Source organism: Centropristis striata, chromosome 23 (assembly GCF_030273125.1).
Source record: "Centropristis striata isolate RG_2023a ecotype Rhode Island chromosome 23, C.striata_1.0, whole genome shotgun sequence".
Lineage (NCBI taxonomy): Eukaryota > Metazoa > Chordata > Actinopteri > Perciformes > Serranidae > Centropristis > Centropristis striata.
The window spans coordinates 16,062,746-16,078,790 of NC_081539.1; the positions used below are offsets into that span (position 1 = coordinate 16,062,746).

The window sequence follows — 16,045 nt, forward strand, 5'->3', positions numbered from 1 at the left end:
TTTACATTGCCGCATCTCCTGATGACTCAGGGCAAATAGATACCCTTTTTAACTGTATTTTAGACATAAAACCATGGATGGCAGAGATTTTTTTACAGCTCAACCAGGACAAAACCGAAGTTTCAATTATCAGTACTGAAGCACAGAGAGAGAAACTAACTATGAAACTCCAAGCACTGAATTTTAACCCTTGTCAACAAAACCCTTAAAGTTAAAACCCTGGGAGTTATCATTGATTGTGATCTTAGCTTTGAGCCCCATATTAAAAATATTACCAAAACTGCCTTTTATCATCTAAAGAACATTGCCAAAGTATGACTGTTTCTCTCTCAAGCCAATACAGAGACATTGTAATGTTATTGTCATGCTCTACTTTCTGGTCTACCTAACACAAAATCAGGTCTTCTGGGAGTGGCCTTTTAATAATAACAAAAGTTAGAACAAAAACCAACGGTGAGGCGTCGTTTTGTGACTGTGGTCCACGTTTGTGGAACAGCCTCCCTGAAGACCTGAGGGCATCAGATTTTTTTTTAAGAACAAACTTAAGACAACTCATGCATCTTAGTGTTACAACATCTTCTCTTTCATTTATTTATTTATTTGCTACTATTTATTAGTCTATATATATATATATATATATATATATATATACACACACACACACACACACACACACACACACACACACACACCCTTTTGAATTTGAATTCCCCTTTTGGACTTGGACCTGTTCAAGTCTTATATGTTTATATTATTCATATGACTTAAATTAATATGTAACCAAGTGCAATTGAAGAGTGTGATTATGGTAATGAATGTATAACTTATTTTTAGTAGGGAAAACAGCACCACCAGTTGTTAAAGTTGGGATGGACAATATGATGTAAAGGACAATATAACTCGACTCACCTTAAATCAACTTATGGAGAAAGTAAATGCACTCAGAGTACCAACACTAATTCATTTTTAAATTAAACTTGCAAAGATAAATAAAATTCAGAAATGTCGCTATATCTAGAAATTAAAGTTTGATTTTATTTTTATTTTTTTATTTGTGGTGCTTATTTGAGACATAATGTGTGAGCTGGAACATGAAGCAGTCTCTCGTTCAGCCATTTTTTTCAAGATAAATAAAATTACTTAATAAATATCTGAATTGCAGGCTTTAATTTTGAAATTTTTACCAGTTGTAAATCTCAGCTCCGGTCAATTCAACTTTATTCATAAAGCACTTGTAACACAACAATGTTTACAAAAGCAATCTCACATAGCTTCCTTTCTTTATCAGGTGAGATAGGGTGTTGAGGTGTGTGTGTGTTATTTTGGGTCGTGCCGTCCCCTCAGGCCTTGCAATTAACTCAATCCTCTCACTTGGTTTCCCCTGTGGCTTTTTTCCCACATAAGTCCCTCATTTGTTCCCTGACATTTGATTTTCTGAACTTTTTTTTCAATTCTGACTATCTCAGTGATCCAAACATTTTACAGTTTTAATAACTTCTGACGGTGAGATATCTTTGCCTCTAATTCGTCAGGTGCTTGAATATCAGTGATGTGTAAAGTTCATCCACACCTGAACCAGCACATTGAAAGCTGAAAACACAGTGCAGCCCATCACTGTGACTGAAACAAACCAAACTCCATAATCTCTTTTAGGATCTGCCTGAAAATGCAGTTTGCAGTTGTTCCTCATTAAAGTGCAGCGGGAAATGGAAGATAGTCATCTATCAGTCAATGTACAGTACGACTAGGTAAATATAATTCATCTTATTAATTCATTTAACCCAGCACATCAAAACAGTGTGATATGTCTTTAAATTAACCTGGTCTCACAGGAATCCGTGAAATAGCCACGGATTCGCTTAACTCAAAATCCATGGAATAGCCATCGAATCACTCAAATTTCCGTGAAACTGACACGGATTTCGCTACAATGCAAGTTAATGACAGTCATATCCCGTGGCTATTCCATGGATATTTTTTCCTATTGGTTTGTTCCAAGTCACATGACTTTCAAGGTCCCGGCGGTCAGAACAAAACACATGGCGGACAGTTATCTAATTTTTAGTGAAAAAAATCAATATTTTGACTTTTGAAAATGGATTTTGATCACATTTCTAGCGAGGAATATATGTTTTATTTTCTAAATATTCACTCAGTGAATGTACATAATCACTTTGTATAGCCACGGGATATGACTGTCATTAACTTGCATTGTAGCGAAATCCGTGTCAGTTTCACGGAAATTTGAGTTATTCCGTGGCTATTCCACGGATTTTGAGTTAAGCAAATCCGTGGATATTAAATTAGGGAACAACTGTTATAAAGACTCCACCAATAGCAGCTCAAAGTTGAACAAGAGTGACTTGATGTTGTTAGTTAAATTGTGCTATGAAATATTGATTATTATTATTTTACACAAGGTTCTGTGATTTGTTGCAACTAAAAAAATACAGAGAGAATACATCCAGGGGAAGAGAATAACAAACAGTATTAAACAATTTACTTTGGGTGATTAAACATAAGAAAAGTGTTCAGCAAATATACATAATTTAATTTACTCTTTATACAAATCTATAAGTAGTTTAACTTTTTTTTAACACATTGTAACAACAAAAAATCTAATGTTGGATAATTTAAAGTGATTCAATTTGTGCTTTCCACCCAAGTAACTGCATTCTTATACATTCTTTGTCACAGGTTATCAGCTAAAAGCAGGCAAACAATTTCCTTTTTACATGCCAAAAAGTGAAAAACCAACACATCCATGTAAGTTACATTCTTGTGCTCTTCTCAGATTTTTGCTCTTTAGTAAAAGATATTGTTTCAGTGCCATTTTCAGGTTTACTGCAATTAAAACAAAAATATTATTATATACAATTGCTTTGAGTTTGTTGTAAGTGAAAGAAGCATTTTGCTGCTGTGAAAAGGTTCATCAACTCACCTGAGCTCAGCGTGATCCTGGAGTTCAACATTGAGGGTTTCAGGCAGTAATAAACAGAATCCTCCGGCAGCAATAGGGACAATGCCGTATATCACCATGGGGATGGAGTAATGGTAGGCGTCCAGCAGCCTGATCAGTGGAGCGAGGATGCCCGCCACACGAGCACACGTGGAGTTCAGACCGAGACCATTCTGCCTGCCAGTATAAACAACGGACTCATCAGCGATCTCACAGCATGTGACAGCAGCAAACATGTCATCAATATTAAGTGTAATAACAGATTTTACCTCTGGGATATTACCTACCTTACCTTAGAGTGGTAGGGTATAGTTCTGCTGTATAAACATAGATTATGGAGAAACTGGTGGTGGCTGTAAATTTTCCCAGTACGGCTATGACTGTGACCACTACAGGAAGATCTGATGGACAAATAATCAGACAAAAGCATATTTGTGACACATAATTTAAAACGTGCGTGTTGTCAGAGGGCAAAATATGTGTTAAGCCGAAAAGATATAGGCTATCACAGAATTTGCAGCTGTCTGCTTTTCTGCTGTGATCTATGAATTACCAATAAAGAAATCAAGGAAGAAATCAGGAAGCTGAAATACACAAGAAAACTTGGTAACGCTTTATAATAAGGTCCTTAATAACCATTAATTAACAAGTAATAAGGCATTGTTCTCGCTTTAGATCCGGTAGTTGCAAAAAGCATAGTTAACTTATAGTTAACTTATGATAGATGAGCAATAAAGTATATTTTAATATCAATAAGCAAACAAAATACGATTAATAAAGGCATGGCAAAGACATAATGGGTGGGTCATGGGTGTTTGTAATGCCATTATTAACACTTATATAAGCTTCTAAACACACACAAATGTTAATAAGCATCTTGTAAGGACTTACAAGGGCCTTATTACTTGTTATTAATGCAATTAATGGTTATTACAAGAACATTTCTGACCTCAAAATAAATAATAACATTTTAGTTTTACACAAGCTTTTGAAAGATTTCTAAAATATGTATGTTTTCTCATTTTTACGACAGGCAGTCTAATAGATTTGTTAAGCACTTTACATTATATTATTATTTTATACACATATATTACATACATTCTGTACACTTGCCTATCCCCAACTGACAAGTTGTTATAATATTGGGACAGCTTTTCAACAGTAAAAAATAAAATAAAAAAGTTCTGTTAGAAAGTGGTCATTTTTGCCAATTAGTTGTCTTTGCAGTCACAGTGTTCTTATTGGCGGTCTGTTTTTTTGCAACAGGTATGCACGCACATTGTCAATGTTTGTATACAAATAATATGTCTGTTTATATCATGCAAATCCGGATGTTCTAAACCACCTGATTTTTCTGGTGTGCCCTCTAGTGGAAATCCTTAAGTAACACACGTCAAACAAAGTAAGAACATTTCATGTGTGGTTGAAAAGCCAGTTTATATCTCTGGACTTAGGTTAGAAGATGAATGTAGTAAGGACACCAGGACAAAAAATTCTACTTTTCTTAAAAGTATACTTTCGGGGGGAAAAATCAGGATTGTCCCATTTCTCAGGAATTTAGTTAACTATATATTAAAGACAGCTAAGAAGAGATTCCTATCAGGAAAAAAACAAATTACCTTCTGGAATAGCAAGGATCACAAGACAAGCAGCGCCTGAAAAACACAGGACCACTGCTTCACATATTTTCCTCCCAAAGCGCTGAATAAGACCCAAACTGCCCAGACGTGCAGGGAATTCTACTGCGCCAAAGATGAACTGTGTGAGGTAGATATTCAGGCCAAAGTGGCCAACATTCAGGCTCAGTCCATAGTACACCAGACTTGTTGCAAACCTATTAACAAAGTGGAAGAGATGACTTCAGTACAGGTATAGCTGTAGAAGGGCAGCAGGTTGTGGTTGAAATTCATACTCACCAAACAAAGCTCATTATCAATGCTCGTTTTCTCAAATATGATATCCTGAAGAGGTCCAGCATGCTTCCTCTTTTGGATGTATCCCCAACCTCCAGCTAAAGGCAGGGCAAGGCGAGGCAAGTTTATTTGTATAGCACAATTCAACACAAGGTAATTCAGAGTGCTTTACATACACATTAAAACAGCAAGACCCAATTGAAAGTCAATTAAAGCAGGGAAATAGAAATAAAAATACAAATACGATAAAATAAGATACAGCAGGAGTCAAAATAATAAAGCTACCTATTCCCTTTGATGACTTTAACCCTGTCCAATATGTCAATATGTCTATTGTATTGTATTGTATTGCATTTTATATTGTATTTTATTGCTGTTTCTTTTCTATCCTTTTGTACGGTGTCCTTGAGTGCCAAGAAAGGCGCCTCCAAATAAAATGTATTGTTATTATTATTAAAATAATAAAAAGCACAAGTCAAACGTTGCATAGTTAAAAAGTAAGGGCAGTAGAGTACAGTAGATAAGTGTTAAAGTTAAGAGTACGCTGCAGTAAACAATAGTGTTTTTAATCCTGATTTACAGGAGCTGAGCGTTTGGGCAGACCTCAGATCTACAGGTAGTTTGTTCCACAGGTGAGGAGCATAATAACTGAAAGCTGCCTCACCCTGCTTAGTTCTTGTTCTTAGGACATGCAACGTTGTAAACATTGCAGGTGTCATTTTTTAGTTTGAGTTTATTTCATTGTGTTAGTTCAAGCCTAAGTGTGTTTAATGCAGCTCACCTTATCGAGCAGATCTTCAGGGACCGTCCTCCCGTTCACCTTGGCGGCCCTCCTGACCTCCTTTATCGCCTCCTTCTTCCTGCCCTGAGTGATGAGCCAACGAGCTGACTCTGGGAGAATCCTAATTGACATACAAATCACAAACTATAGCATACACGTTTAAGCATAACGGAGATAACATTAGCATCTAAAAAGGTCTGAGAAGCTGCTGACCAGTAAAAGATCACCAGGACCACCACAAGAGGGCTGAAAAGCACGAACTGCAGGATCCTCCAGTTGCGGATAAGATAGGCGATGCCAGACAATGTCATCAGTCCAAAAGGGAAAGATAAGTGGCACATAATGGTGCAGAGAGCAAACTTGGAAGAATCACTCCACTCTCCACCTACAAAGCAACAATATAGACAGAAGTGGCATAATTTCTGGCACATTTTCTATCACAATCATAGAAAGTGTGCATGTCATTTATAAGGGATGGGAATAATTAATGGATGATCGATTAATGGGCGTTAAGTATTTGGTCGATTTTAACTCTGACTGTGTATCAGTACTCACTGAACTGAAACACAGTTCTGTGGCTGTACGTCAATAAGCCAAGGAGCTGAGAATTAAGTTGGATAAAGCTACAGTTTGCAAACTGAAAGTTCCAATAATTATTATAAAACACAGAGAAATACAAGAGTATTCATTTGAGCAAAACTAGCTTACTGTATCAAACCTTGCTAGCATGAATCACTAGGTTGAATTTTATCCAAAACTTATTTTTACAACATTGAACTCCTTGACGTTATCTTTACAGTATAATCTTAGTTGAGTTAGATTTACGATTGACAGGATCAAGTCTTCGTTTTCGTCCTTTCAAAATAAAAGCGTCGGTTATGAAAACAGGCTTTTGCACGGTACTGTATTTATATCTTTTATTTTGCATATAAATGCATGCAGCGATTAATTGATTGTTAACGTTATAGATAATCGAGTTGGCAGGTTTCTTCTAAACGCCCATCCCCAAATTTAATACCTACTATTATTTACTAATTCACTGTAATTTTGACAACATTCAAGTCTGATATGTTCAGTTCAATGCAACATTTAACAATAAAGCAACACATCCAAGTGTTGCAAATGTAACATAACAAACTCAACAAACCACAGCCTAACATATTAGTAAGATTAAAATTAAAGTCAGTTCACTTTGTGGTTGGTTTCAGCTAAAAATACACACAGAAACATTATGATCAAGCCCTTATAGTTTTAGTTCAGATTTGAAAGGTGGGGGGGAACCAAAGTTGCTCAATACTCTTTCCAAAGCCACCAAACTCCATGGATAAAATATCAATTTAACCACAGGATTTTCTGGTCTGCTGCTGCTTTGATAGATTCATGTGTTAGTGTTAATGTGTGACTGTTTTAAAGGATTAATTTGGATTCACCAAAGTTGCACATTAACACAAACTAAATGATCATCTGCAATGTAAAATTACTGCCTTGGTCAATGGAGTCTGGTGGCTTTGTTGACTGCATAGAAGGGCTTCAGTTACCCCTGTGTAAACAGGGCTGATAATATTCTAAACATAGTGTACAAAACTGATATTGATTTTTGGCCAAAATATATTTGGCAGCAATTAAATTTCTAATGTTACCAATTTGATGTATTTTCCATTTATAATAATATTAATACTCACCGATCACAAATGCATTAGCAAGAATGCCTGAAGTGGAGACGCCACCTCCAAATTTGAGAACCATATAAACATAGATGTTGGGTGATAAACCAGAAGAGACACCAAACAACATGAGGAAAAGGAGTGAAAGCAGGACCACAAATCGTCGACCAAACCTATGGAGAGAAGAGGAGGAAAAGTTTATTTTATCAGCTGATTGATGAGGAAAAACCATGTCTCTCTCTCTCTCTCTCACACACACACACACACGTGAATGATGTTTGCAGTGTACCCATGGATTATACACAACTGCAGTAAAACGTTTCCAGAGATAATGATACCCTCAAGAAGTGGAAGTCACACGTAAAAATATGTTTTATCTGTATCCTGTGTGACAAAATGTATGTTTAATGTAAAAGTAAGCCTGAACCATGAAATAATTAACAGAATTTTTTTTTTTAACTGGAGTGTTTATTGAACCTGCTGACAAATAATAATACTTGATATTTAAATATCAATTTGCATATATGAATTCTAATTTGTATCATTATTGATCCATCAGGTCTTTTTGTGCAATTTGTTGCTCACAGCTAACAAAAAACATATGAAACCTAATATTTTTATTCAATTCAAACTTTGACTTTCCCTTTAACATTTTCCTCAAACATACATAATCATTCTTTCCATAAAACAAAACATCATACATTTGGTGATAAGAAGTTTTTATGCAGCAATGATGGATCCACCAGTGGAACCAGAAAATCATTTTATGACACATCTGGTATTTTTGTGCAATTTGTTGATCTGCAATGCTCAATTTTTTGCCATCTATAAATACACACCCAAAAAATTATGTATTTCTTTTAATTGTTGGAGAGGTATCTCAATTTTACTCTAAATATACCTATTTTTGTCAGTTTAACCTGACAACTAGACAACTAGAAAAATACTTTATGTTGCTTTATTTAATGCATAATGTATGAAATGCAAAACAATGACAATTGAAAATGTTTTCATTAATACCTGCTGTATCAAAAAGATAAACACATTTTCAACACGGTATTAAGATAAATTAAGTTATGAAATATTGATTAATTTTACATTACATCAGTCTATTAAATATTCCTATTGAAGTATCAGTTACAAGTTTTTCTTATCTTACGTTTTTCAAAATATATTCAAAAACATTCTTGAAAAATGACATTTAGGTCACTGATTGACAGCAGCCATATTGGATGTCTCAAGTGGAGACCCTCTGATGCATTAATTACTGATTCCTAGTGGAATATCCAGGTACTGCATGTATCTGACTGTAAACATCAGGTTTTTCTGGGGGAAAAAAATCACACTGATGATGTAGAGGTCTCAAAAACTTGTGTATCAAATATGATACATTCGGCGAATCATAGGTAACTAGTAGTAAAGGTGGGAGTGAATGTGCACCTGTCAGCCATTGGCCCCAACACCAGCGCTCCGACCAGAAGACCGGCCATGTAGATGGACTGTGACGCCTCAATCAGGCTGCTCCTGTCACACACCAGGTTAAACTGATGACAGGGAGGATGTGAATGGAGAAGAAAAGCAAAGAAAACACCAAAGACATTTTGTCCCTGGGGGTACTGGGGATGGGTGTAACTGCACCACTTTCACCAAGAAGGAGTAACAGTCATGAGATCAAACTAATGCAGCTATGACCACTTCCTTCCTGACTTTGCATGTGAAATGTCATATAGTTGTGCAAAGATGTGGGCTGATTTTACAGCCGAAGCACAGATTTTTATGGTCTTGATTATTACCGCTGAAGTCAGAATTATGAAACCATGTAATTATGTATGTAAGTATCTTTGAGAGTAGTCTCTTAGGTAAAATACAATTACAATTTTAGTTTATACATTTTTTATTTAGTATCAGAAGCTCAAAAGTCAAAGTCTGCACCTGATATGTAACACAGAACTGCTGCCACACTAACTTACAGAAGAAAAACTTCAACCCACATAAATAACGAGTATGAAATACATTTAGTGGAACTGTGTTGTGTATGTAACAAGTATATCTTACCTCAGTGACAATGCTCGCTGTACCTTCGGGTGCCTCAAAATCTGTTCCGTTAATGCATCCAGTTGTAGTGTTAAGCCCATATGCTTCAATGGTTTCCAGATCCAAATCCACAGGTGTGAACATTTTACAGCTTTCATATTTTCCATCGTTCACTGGGAGAGTGAGATTTTTCTGTCTCTCATCCGTCAGGTTTGGCCCACGCTCCAAGATCCAGTCAGTGTTACAGTGATGTGGGAAGTTCATACCCGTAAACACCTGCCCGATCACATCGAAAGCTACAAAAAAGCTGGGTATGCATAATGCAGCAACTAAACGTTTCTGAAAAAACCCGAACTCCCCGACCTCCTTAAGGATTTGCCCAAAGTTGCTCATACTGGTGTCTGGATTTTCTCAGAGTGTGACAGGGACAGAGAAAGATCCGGCTATAAGCAACATTCAGCTCTGGACAGTAAACTCTGGTCCTGAGTTAATGTTTAAACTGACTGTCTGTGTGTTTTATGACTTGCCTAGTTGCCAACAGACAACCAAAGTATTAAAACATGACATGTCAGGGTCCCTCAGGCTGGAATCAGCTGATGGCTTAATACTGTCTTGGTGCATCATTCCTCCTTTCAGAGCACTACAATGGTAAGTTCTCTCAAGAAAAGCCAGCACCTTTAGAAAGTGTGTATAAAGGGCTCAAAGAGTCTTATCAGAAATGCTCTTCAAAGATTTGAGTGGACCTCGATCTATAGACCAACAGCTACTCTCTCCGATTGTTATCAATCGCAAACACGAGAAGATTTCCCAAAACAAAAACAAAATAGGAAATTCTACAGAAAAAGTACTAAAACCAGTCAGTTTTTTTTCCAGCAGATTTTTGCAACAGAATTCCCTCCTGAATAAAGATTTTGTGGATGTAGACTGGGTTTCAAATACATGGGCCAGACATGGCCATCGAACAGGCCGGGGGGGTCTGGCACCGTGTAGTTCCTCACCGGCCACTTTATTAGGTACAGTGATTCAACTGCTTGTTAATGTGAATATCTAATCAGCCACAGAATCACATGGAAACAACTCAGTGCATTTGGGCATGCAGACATGGTGAAGACGAGCTGCTGAAGTTCAAACTGGGCATCAGAATGAAGAGGAAAGGTGATTTTAAAATAAAGTTATTTAAGTGACTTTGAACATGGCATGGTTGTTGGTGCCAGGTGGGCTGGTCTGGATATTTCACAAACTGCTGATCTAACAACGACCTCCAGGGTTTACAGGGAATGGTCCGAAAAATTGAAAATATCCAGGGACTGGCTGTTCTCTTGTTGAAGGCAGAGGTCCGAGGAGAATGGCCAGACTGGTTGGAGATGATTGAAAGGCAACAGTAACTCAAACTAGAAAATTTCCTCTGGGGAAATTCTGAAAGTGCCACGGGGGCTACTGCCGGTGTGTGTACACTATGATGAGATTATTCAGAGATTTCAAACAATTAATACTAGTAATGTTATGACACTATATTATATACAAGGAGCACACCTACAACAAGCATTCCTTTTCAAGTATTTATTCATACAGCAACATATGCCCTTTAACCTCAAAATGTGTGTGTGTGTGTGTGTGTGTGTGTGTGTGAAACGTGTATCTGGAGGAGTGTGCGCACTTACACACACATTTGTGTGTGTGTTTAACGAAAATCACATAAAGTTATGTGTGTGTGTGTGTGTGTGTGTGTGTGTGTGCGTGCGTGCGTGTATCTGTAACTGTAACCACATCAAACGATCAAAGGCAATCAGAGCAGAGCAATCAACAGAATTGCAGCTGTCGAATGTTCCGGAAGAGTGACAGCAGCCAGAGGTGGACAGACTGGAATTTCTGCCCTCAAACAGGAAGCATTTTTGGCAAAACCATAATACCTATCATTGATCCGACTTCACTTTGAGTTCTTCCTGAACAGCTACATATGTTTTTTGTGAAGAAAAGCTTAAGCTTAAAATTAAGAAATAGCTTTGTAAGAGCAATCTGAAAAACTGTTAAATATGCTTTCCTACAGAAATCTTCCTGCATTTTTAATATGGCTGTCAATGAGGCTGTTGGTGCGTGTTGGTGGCGCATCTGTGTGTACTACGCCCAAACTATAACTCTGACAGCTTTACCAGAGGATTGTGAAAACATCGCGAAAAAATTTGTATTCCGTAAAGATTGCCCCGTGGCCCTAATAACCACTTATAACAACCAAGCGATAACCTCCGGGTCTGAGCAGTGAGGCAAACCAGGAAGTGCCTTAAGCTGCATTCTACCAAAATTTCAGCAGGGGGTGCTGACGGAGGCTTCAGAAGCATTTGGGTCCATTCACTTCAATACAAAATGAGAAAACTTCTCACTTGATTTATTACTACAGATTTTTTTTCAGGACAATGCTATGGTCTCAATCATTAGTAAAAAATTTTCAAGATAATTTCATATTAATAGTGTAAATAATGGCTCAATTTAGAAGAAAATAGAAGTTAAAGAATCGTATGATTTGGGACGTGGCTACCTTTGATTGACAGGTCACTAACAAGGCGAGCCGTTATCAGGAGAGAAGCAAAGCAATGCCTATCCAACCTGTCAATAAAGTTAAAAAAATATATAAAGACGTTTATCGGTTTGGTCTCATAACTTTGACACTGTATTTTCACTTAATGACAGGTTTTTTTTGCCGTTGTATGGCATTCAGTTTAGTGCAGTGTCATCAGAACCCTCCACGTTTCCGAAAACAAGATGGCGACACAAGATGGTGACGAGTGAAATGCTGAACTTGATGTGTCAAATGGGCAGTCCACAAACCAATGGGTGACTACGTCCATTATTTATAGTCTATGGCTACAAACAAGGTACACATAAGACCATCTCTGAACGCACAACACGTCCAACATTGAAGCAAATGGGCTACAGCAGCAGAAGACCACACTGCCACTTTATTAGGTACACCAGTGTACATGGCATAGTGATCACATTAACTTGAAGGTATTGACAGATAAGGTACAAAGAGATAGAATTTGTCCAAAAGTTAACAAACAAGAATTACTGCAAAATAAATATAACTCGGATATGAAGCCAAAATGGCAACTCACCTATAGCTGTTATGGAGTCATTTGAGGTGACTGGTTCTCGCCGTATTAATTATTGTCATAAACATTTACAGGAACAACTTACTCAAAATGACACATGATGGTGCACATGAAAAAAAAAAACAGAGTGCCAAGAGGAGTCTGATATGCTCATTCTTTATTGATTAAAAATAATCAAGAGAAACATGCTTTGAACTCCAAAACGATCAAAAATAGAGCAAATAAAAGAATGGAAAAAAATAAAAACAGGTGGAAAATTCAAATATATTACAGCCTTGATGAGTTATTGCCTGGACAAAAGTGCTTTTGCCAGTCATCTGTTGAGTTTGCTACAGCTCTGTTAGACTACATGTAAGCCGGACAAAAAAAAAAAAAAAGACAGAAAGGATGAGAACAAAGCCATTAGAGATCTTCAACTCCGTTAAAAGCAGGGCTCAATCTATGCAACACACACACACACACACACACACACACACACAGACACACACAGACACACACACAGACACACACACACACACACACACACACACACACACACACACACACACACATCCTGTCCTTGTCTGCTGTCAGCTGCAGACTGAACCAGGAGAATGGCACCAAATACTGCAGTTTAGAAACTTAAGAGTAACATTGGGTTGCTGACTTTGAAAACACAGGGTCACACACACCTGTATGTCTTTATTTCAGGTGGCTTCACGTGTAACAAGAGCTACTTTTCAAAGACACTGAAAATCTGAATCAAAACAAAACAAAACACTTGGTCGTTTTCAATTTAAGGCTAAATTTTAACATGTTCACAGTCAAAATACAAAGATTTCTTGGTAATATTTTATCTGCAAGCAAGAGAAATATGGCATCCGGAGGTGGTAACATTTCACATTGCCAAATGAAACAGTAAAACCTTGCTGGCGTTTCAGATCTACACATTAGAGCAGGATTAATGATCCCACTGCCGTCTGTACCAACAACTGCCAGATGCACATTCATTATCAACCAACTAAAAACATCCAGAGTGTAGGTTGTTAGGATGTTTTTATCCGAGTTCAAAATACATTTCCGATTCAAAAATTTCTACAATCATAACTTCAAAACCACAGGCCGTAAAATCTTCATTTTAGCTATTTAAAAAGTGATTAATAAGAGACAAAGCAGCTGTATGCCTTCAGATGTAGGTTAAGGTCTGTAAACAGCCTCCACTTGAATTGGAGACAAATTTGCTGTAACTCGGCTCATAATTTGGGGAAATTTAAGGTGGCATTAAGCAGTGCATCAGAACAGCTGACGCTCCAGGGTTAAAATATATTTACTTTTCAAAGGCAAAAAGCAGATTTTTTTTATGTAAGCGTCATACATGACATAGAGTAGGTGACCCACACAATGAATTCAAAGCCAAATCTGCAGTGCCGTCGTCTTCCTTCACGCGACGCTACAACCCACAATCGTGTCGTAGGACAGAAAAAAGGCCAAGAGTGAAACACCCAGTATAAAAACAAAGCCAAATGTCATTATTTACATACTAGAGGTTAAATCAAGTACTTATGTTTCATCCACATAAACAAAAATGCACTTAAGTCTTTTTTTTTCCTTACGAATTTGAGAAACTAATTCCAAACAGACACAAACTAATACCAACAGACAGACACATCTGCTCATACAACACGTGTGGTTTCAGCTGTCGTTTAACTCTTTACTTCGCTATAATTTCAACATTTATTCAAATTTTCAGGCCAGTATTCTGTGTAAAATGAGAGGAGGCAAATCTGGCAAGAAAAATCAACCAAATTATATTATCTTCTACTCTTTTCCCCCAATCTCCCAGATCTTGTTCCCATTCAACTAAACTGCATTGTTGAGTACTTCTCAAAAGGAAACGTATGATCTCTCCAATTACGTTTGTTCTAGACATATCACAAAAATGTTTGATCAACTTTAGGATGTCTGTGCAAGGAGGTGGATGGGGTAGATGTCCTACAAACACAGGACATTTACACAGCTATTCACATCCCATATGAAACTAAATGTTAACATTAAAACATTTTTTCCCCATGTTACTCTTTAGTAAACCTAACCACATACTTCTATTACCTAAACCTAACAAACTTATGTAACAAACATGTATTTTAACCCAAACCATTTTCTTTTAATGAACATAACCAAGTAGTTTTGGTGCCTAAACCTACAACCGTTTCACAACATTAAGCATGTGTAAGAAACGGCAACTGTAATCCAGGAAACAAGACGTTTTCCTTGAAATGTAATTAAGAATGTAGTAAAGTTGCACAGGAGTGTTATTATAGGAGACACGGTTGAATAATCTACATTTTACATTTTATTTTTAGGTAAATTTGACTAATGATGTTAATATCAATTGGAAGTATTGGATAATCTATATTTGACTAATAATTTAAAAAACAGCTTAATTGAGTTGTCTGACACTTTCATCAGAAGCAAATAACGCTGCTTGTATCAATACTTAAAAGGATAAGACTGGTGATATTAATTATATTTCATATTGTCTTATTGTCCCCCCAAAATTATAAAAAATTCATCACTGAGCTGCACCGTTGCTGCTCAGTGATGGAAATCATAAAATTATTTTGCCTTTTTTCAAATATTACTATATATGGTTTTGGTCTCTTCACTGCATTTATTGACAAAAATACAGAATAAAGCCAGCCTTTTCCTATAAAGACCGTTACTGTTAAGTGTTTTTACACAAGTGTGTTTAAAATTTAGTTAGTAGGCTGCATCTTGGCTCCTAAAAATGAAGTGAAAAGTTTAACATGAGCAACTGAAACCACATTTGTACATTTCAGACAACTATGGTAACTGGGGGCTTCCCCAAAAAACGTGCATTCAGTAGTTCTGATGAATATAAGGCATTGTTACACTTATCAGGATTGACGGGCGTTAGTTCAGATTGTGCAAATGCATCACATATTAGAGAGAAAGAAATAACAGGATGAGGGCGACCAGAATGAAGTGAAAACCGTTTGTTGTAGATACTTGCATCCTTCTACATATACGCTGTAAACTTTTTTGAGTGATTTTTATACTGGACGCTCTGATACGTCAGCCGGCGTTGTATAATCCTATGGGTGACAAAACGGTACTGTTTTCTTTGGCAGTAGTGGTTTCTTTACAGCCATAGAAAGAAAAAATGCATTTAACTATTTTTTTTTCATTTTCACATTTTTTAGGCAAGTCACGGTCCCAGGTAGTACAACAGTTTAACTAATGCTGAGCTGTGCAAAGCCCATCAATTTGACGTCATCTGGTATTTCAGATCCCTCAATGCCAGAGGCCTGTGGAAAAAAAACAAGAGGGAAGAATAAAAAGGAGTGAGCAGCAAATATAATATATGTGCAAAGTTTGCAAGTTACATGCAAGTTTTAAAAGGGTGCAAAAATCAGCTTTGTAAATATTTTATGAGGAAGGACTACACTGCATACATTTCAGACCTCAACGATGCATGATGTAAACAGAAACTGTGTTTGTTTACAAAAAAAAGTCCTTAAGGCACCTTAAAGCAACTCAGGGCATAAAAATAAAATGCTCATATATTATACAGCAAAGTTTGCGAG

General features: G+C 36.8%; 2 protein-coding genes across 3 annotated transcripts in view; both read right to left on the minus strand.

Moving 5' to 3' along the window:
- Positions 1–673: 673 nt before the first annotated feature.
- On the minus strand, positions 674–9,937 carry LOC131962139 (solute carrier family 22 member 13-like). Of its 2 annotated transcripts, XM_059327103.1 has the most exons (10): positions 9,373–9,937; positions 8,758–8,861; positions 7,336–7,490; positions 5,867–6,038; positions 5,654–5,774; positions 4,876–4,970; positions 4,579–4,793; positions 3,252–3,360; positions 2,942–3,136; positions 674–2,844 (listed from the first exon to the last, which is right to left on the minus strand). In XM_059327103.1, exons 1-10 carry the CDS (start codon positions 9,742–9,744, stop codon positions 2,772–2,774), a joined length of 1,611 nt encoding a protein of 536 aa, XP_059183086.1. In that variant the 5' UTR covers positions 9,745–9,937; the 3' UTR covers positions 674–2,771. The 2 variants fall into 2 exon arrangements, with proteins under 2 accessions (XP_059183086.1, XP_059183087.1); XM_059327104.1 differs by lacking the exon at positions 674–2,844 and having other exon boundaries at positions 3,001–3,136; positions 3,247–3,360.
- A 2,661-nt stretch (positions 9,938–12,598) lies between these two features.
- Positions 12,599–16,045, minus strand: part of oxsr1b (oxidative stress responsive kinase 1b) — a 47,621-nt gene continuing 44,174 nt past the window's right edge. The window contains exon 20 of the mRNA XM_059326831.1: positions 12,599–15,766. Coding sequence (XP_059182814.1) covers positions 15,692–15,766 — 75 coding nt within the window. The 3' untranslated portion in view covers positions 12,599–15,691. The remainder of the gene's footprint in view (positions 15,767–16,045) is intronic.

Bases quoted from the DNA above. Each gene is read 5' to 3' on its own strand.
- LOC131962139 (XM_059327103.1), bottom strand. From the start codon at position 9,744: ATGAGCAACTTTGGGCAAATCCTTAAGGAGGTCGGGGAGTTCGGGTTT. The intron at 8,862-9,372 runs GTAAGATATACT...CCCTGTCATCAG, and splicing joins CAGCGAGCATTGTCACTGAG to TTTAACCTGGTGTGTGACAG. The intron at 6,039-7,335 runs GTGAGTATTAAT...GTTGCTTTGTAG, and splicing joins TGCTAATGCATTTGTGATCG to GTGGAGAGTGGAGTGATTCT.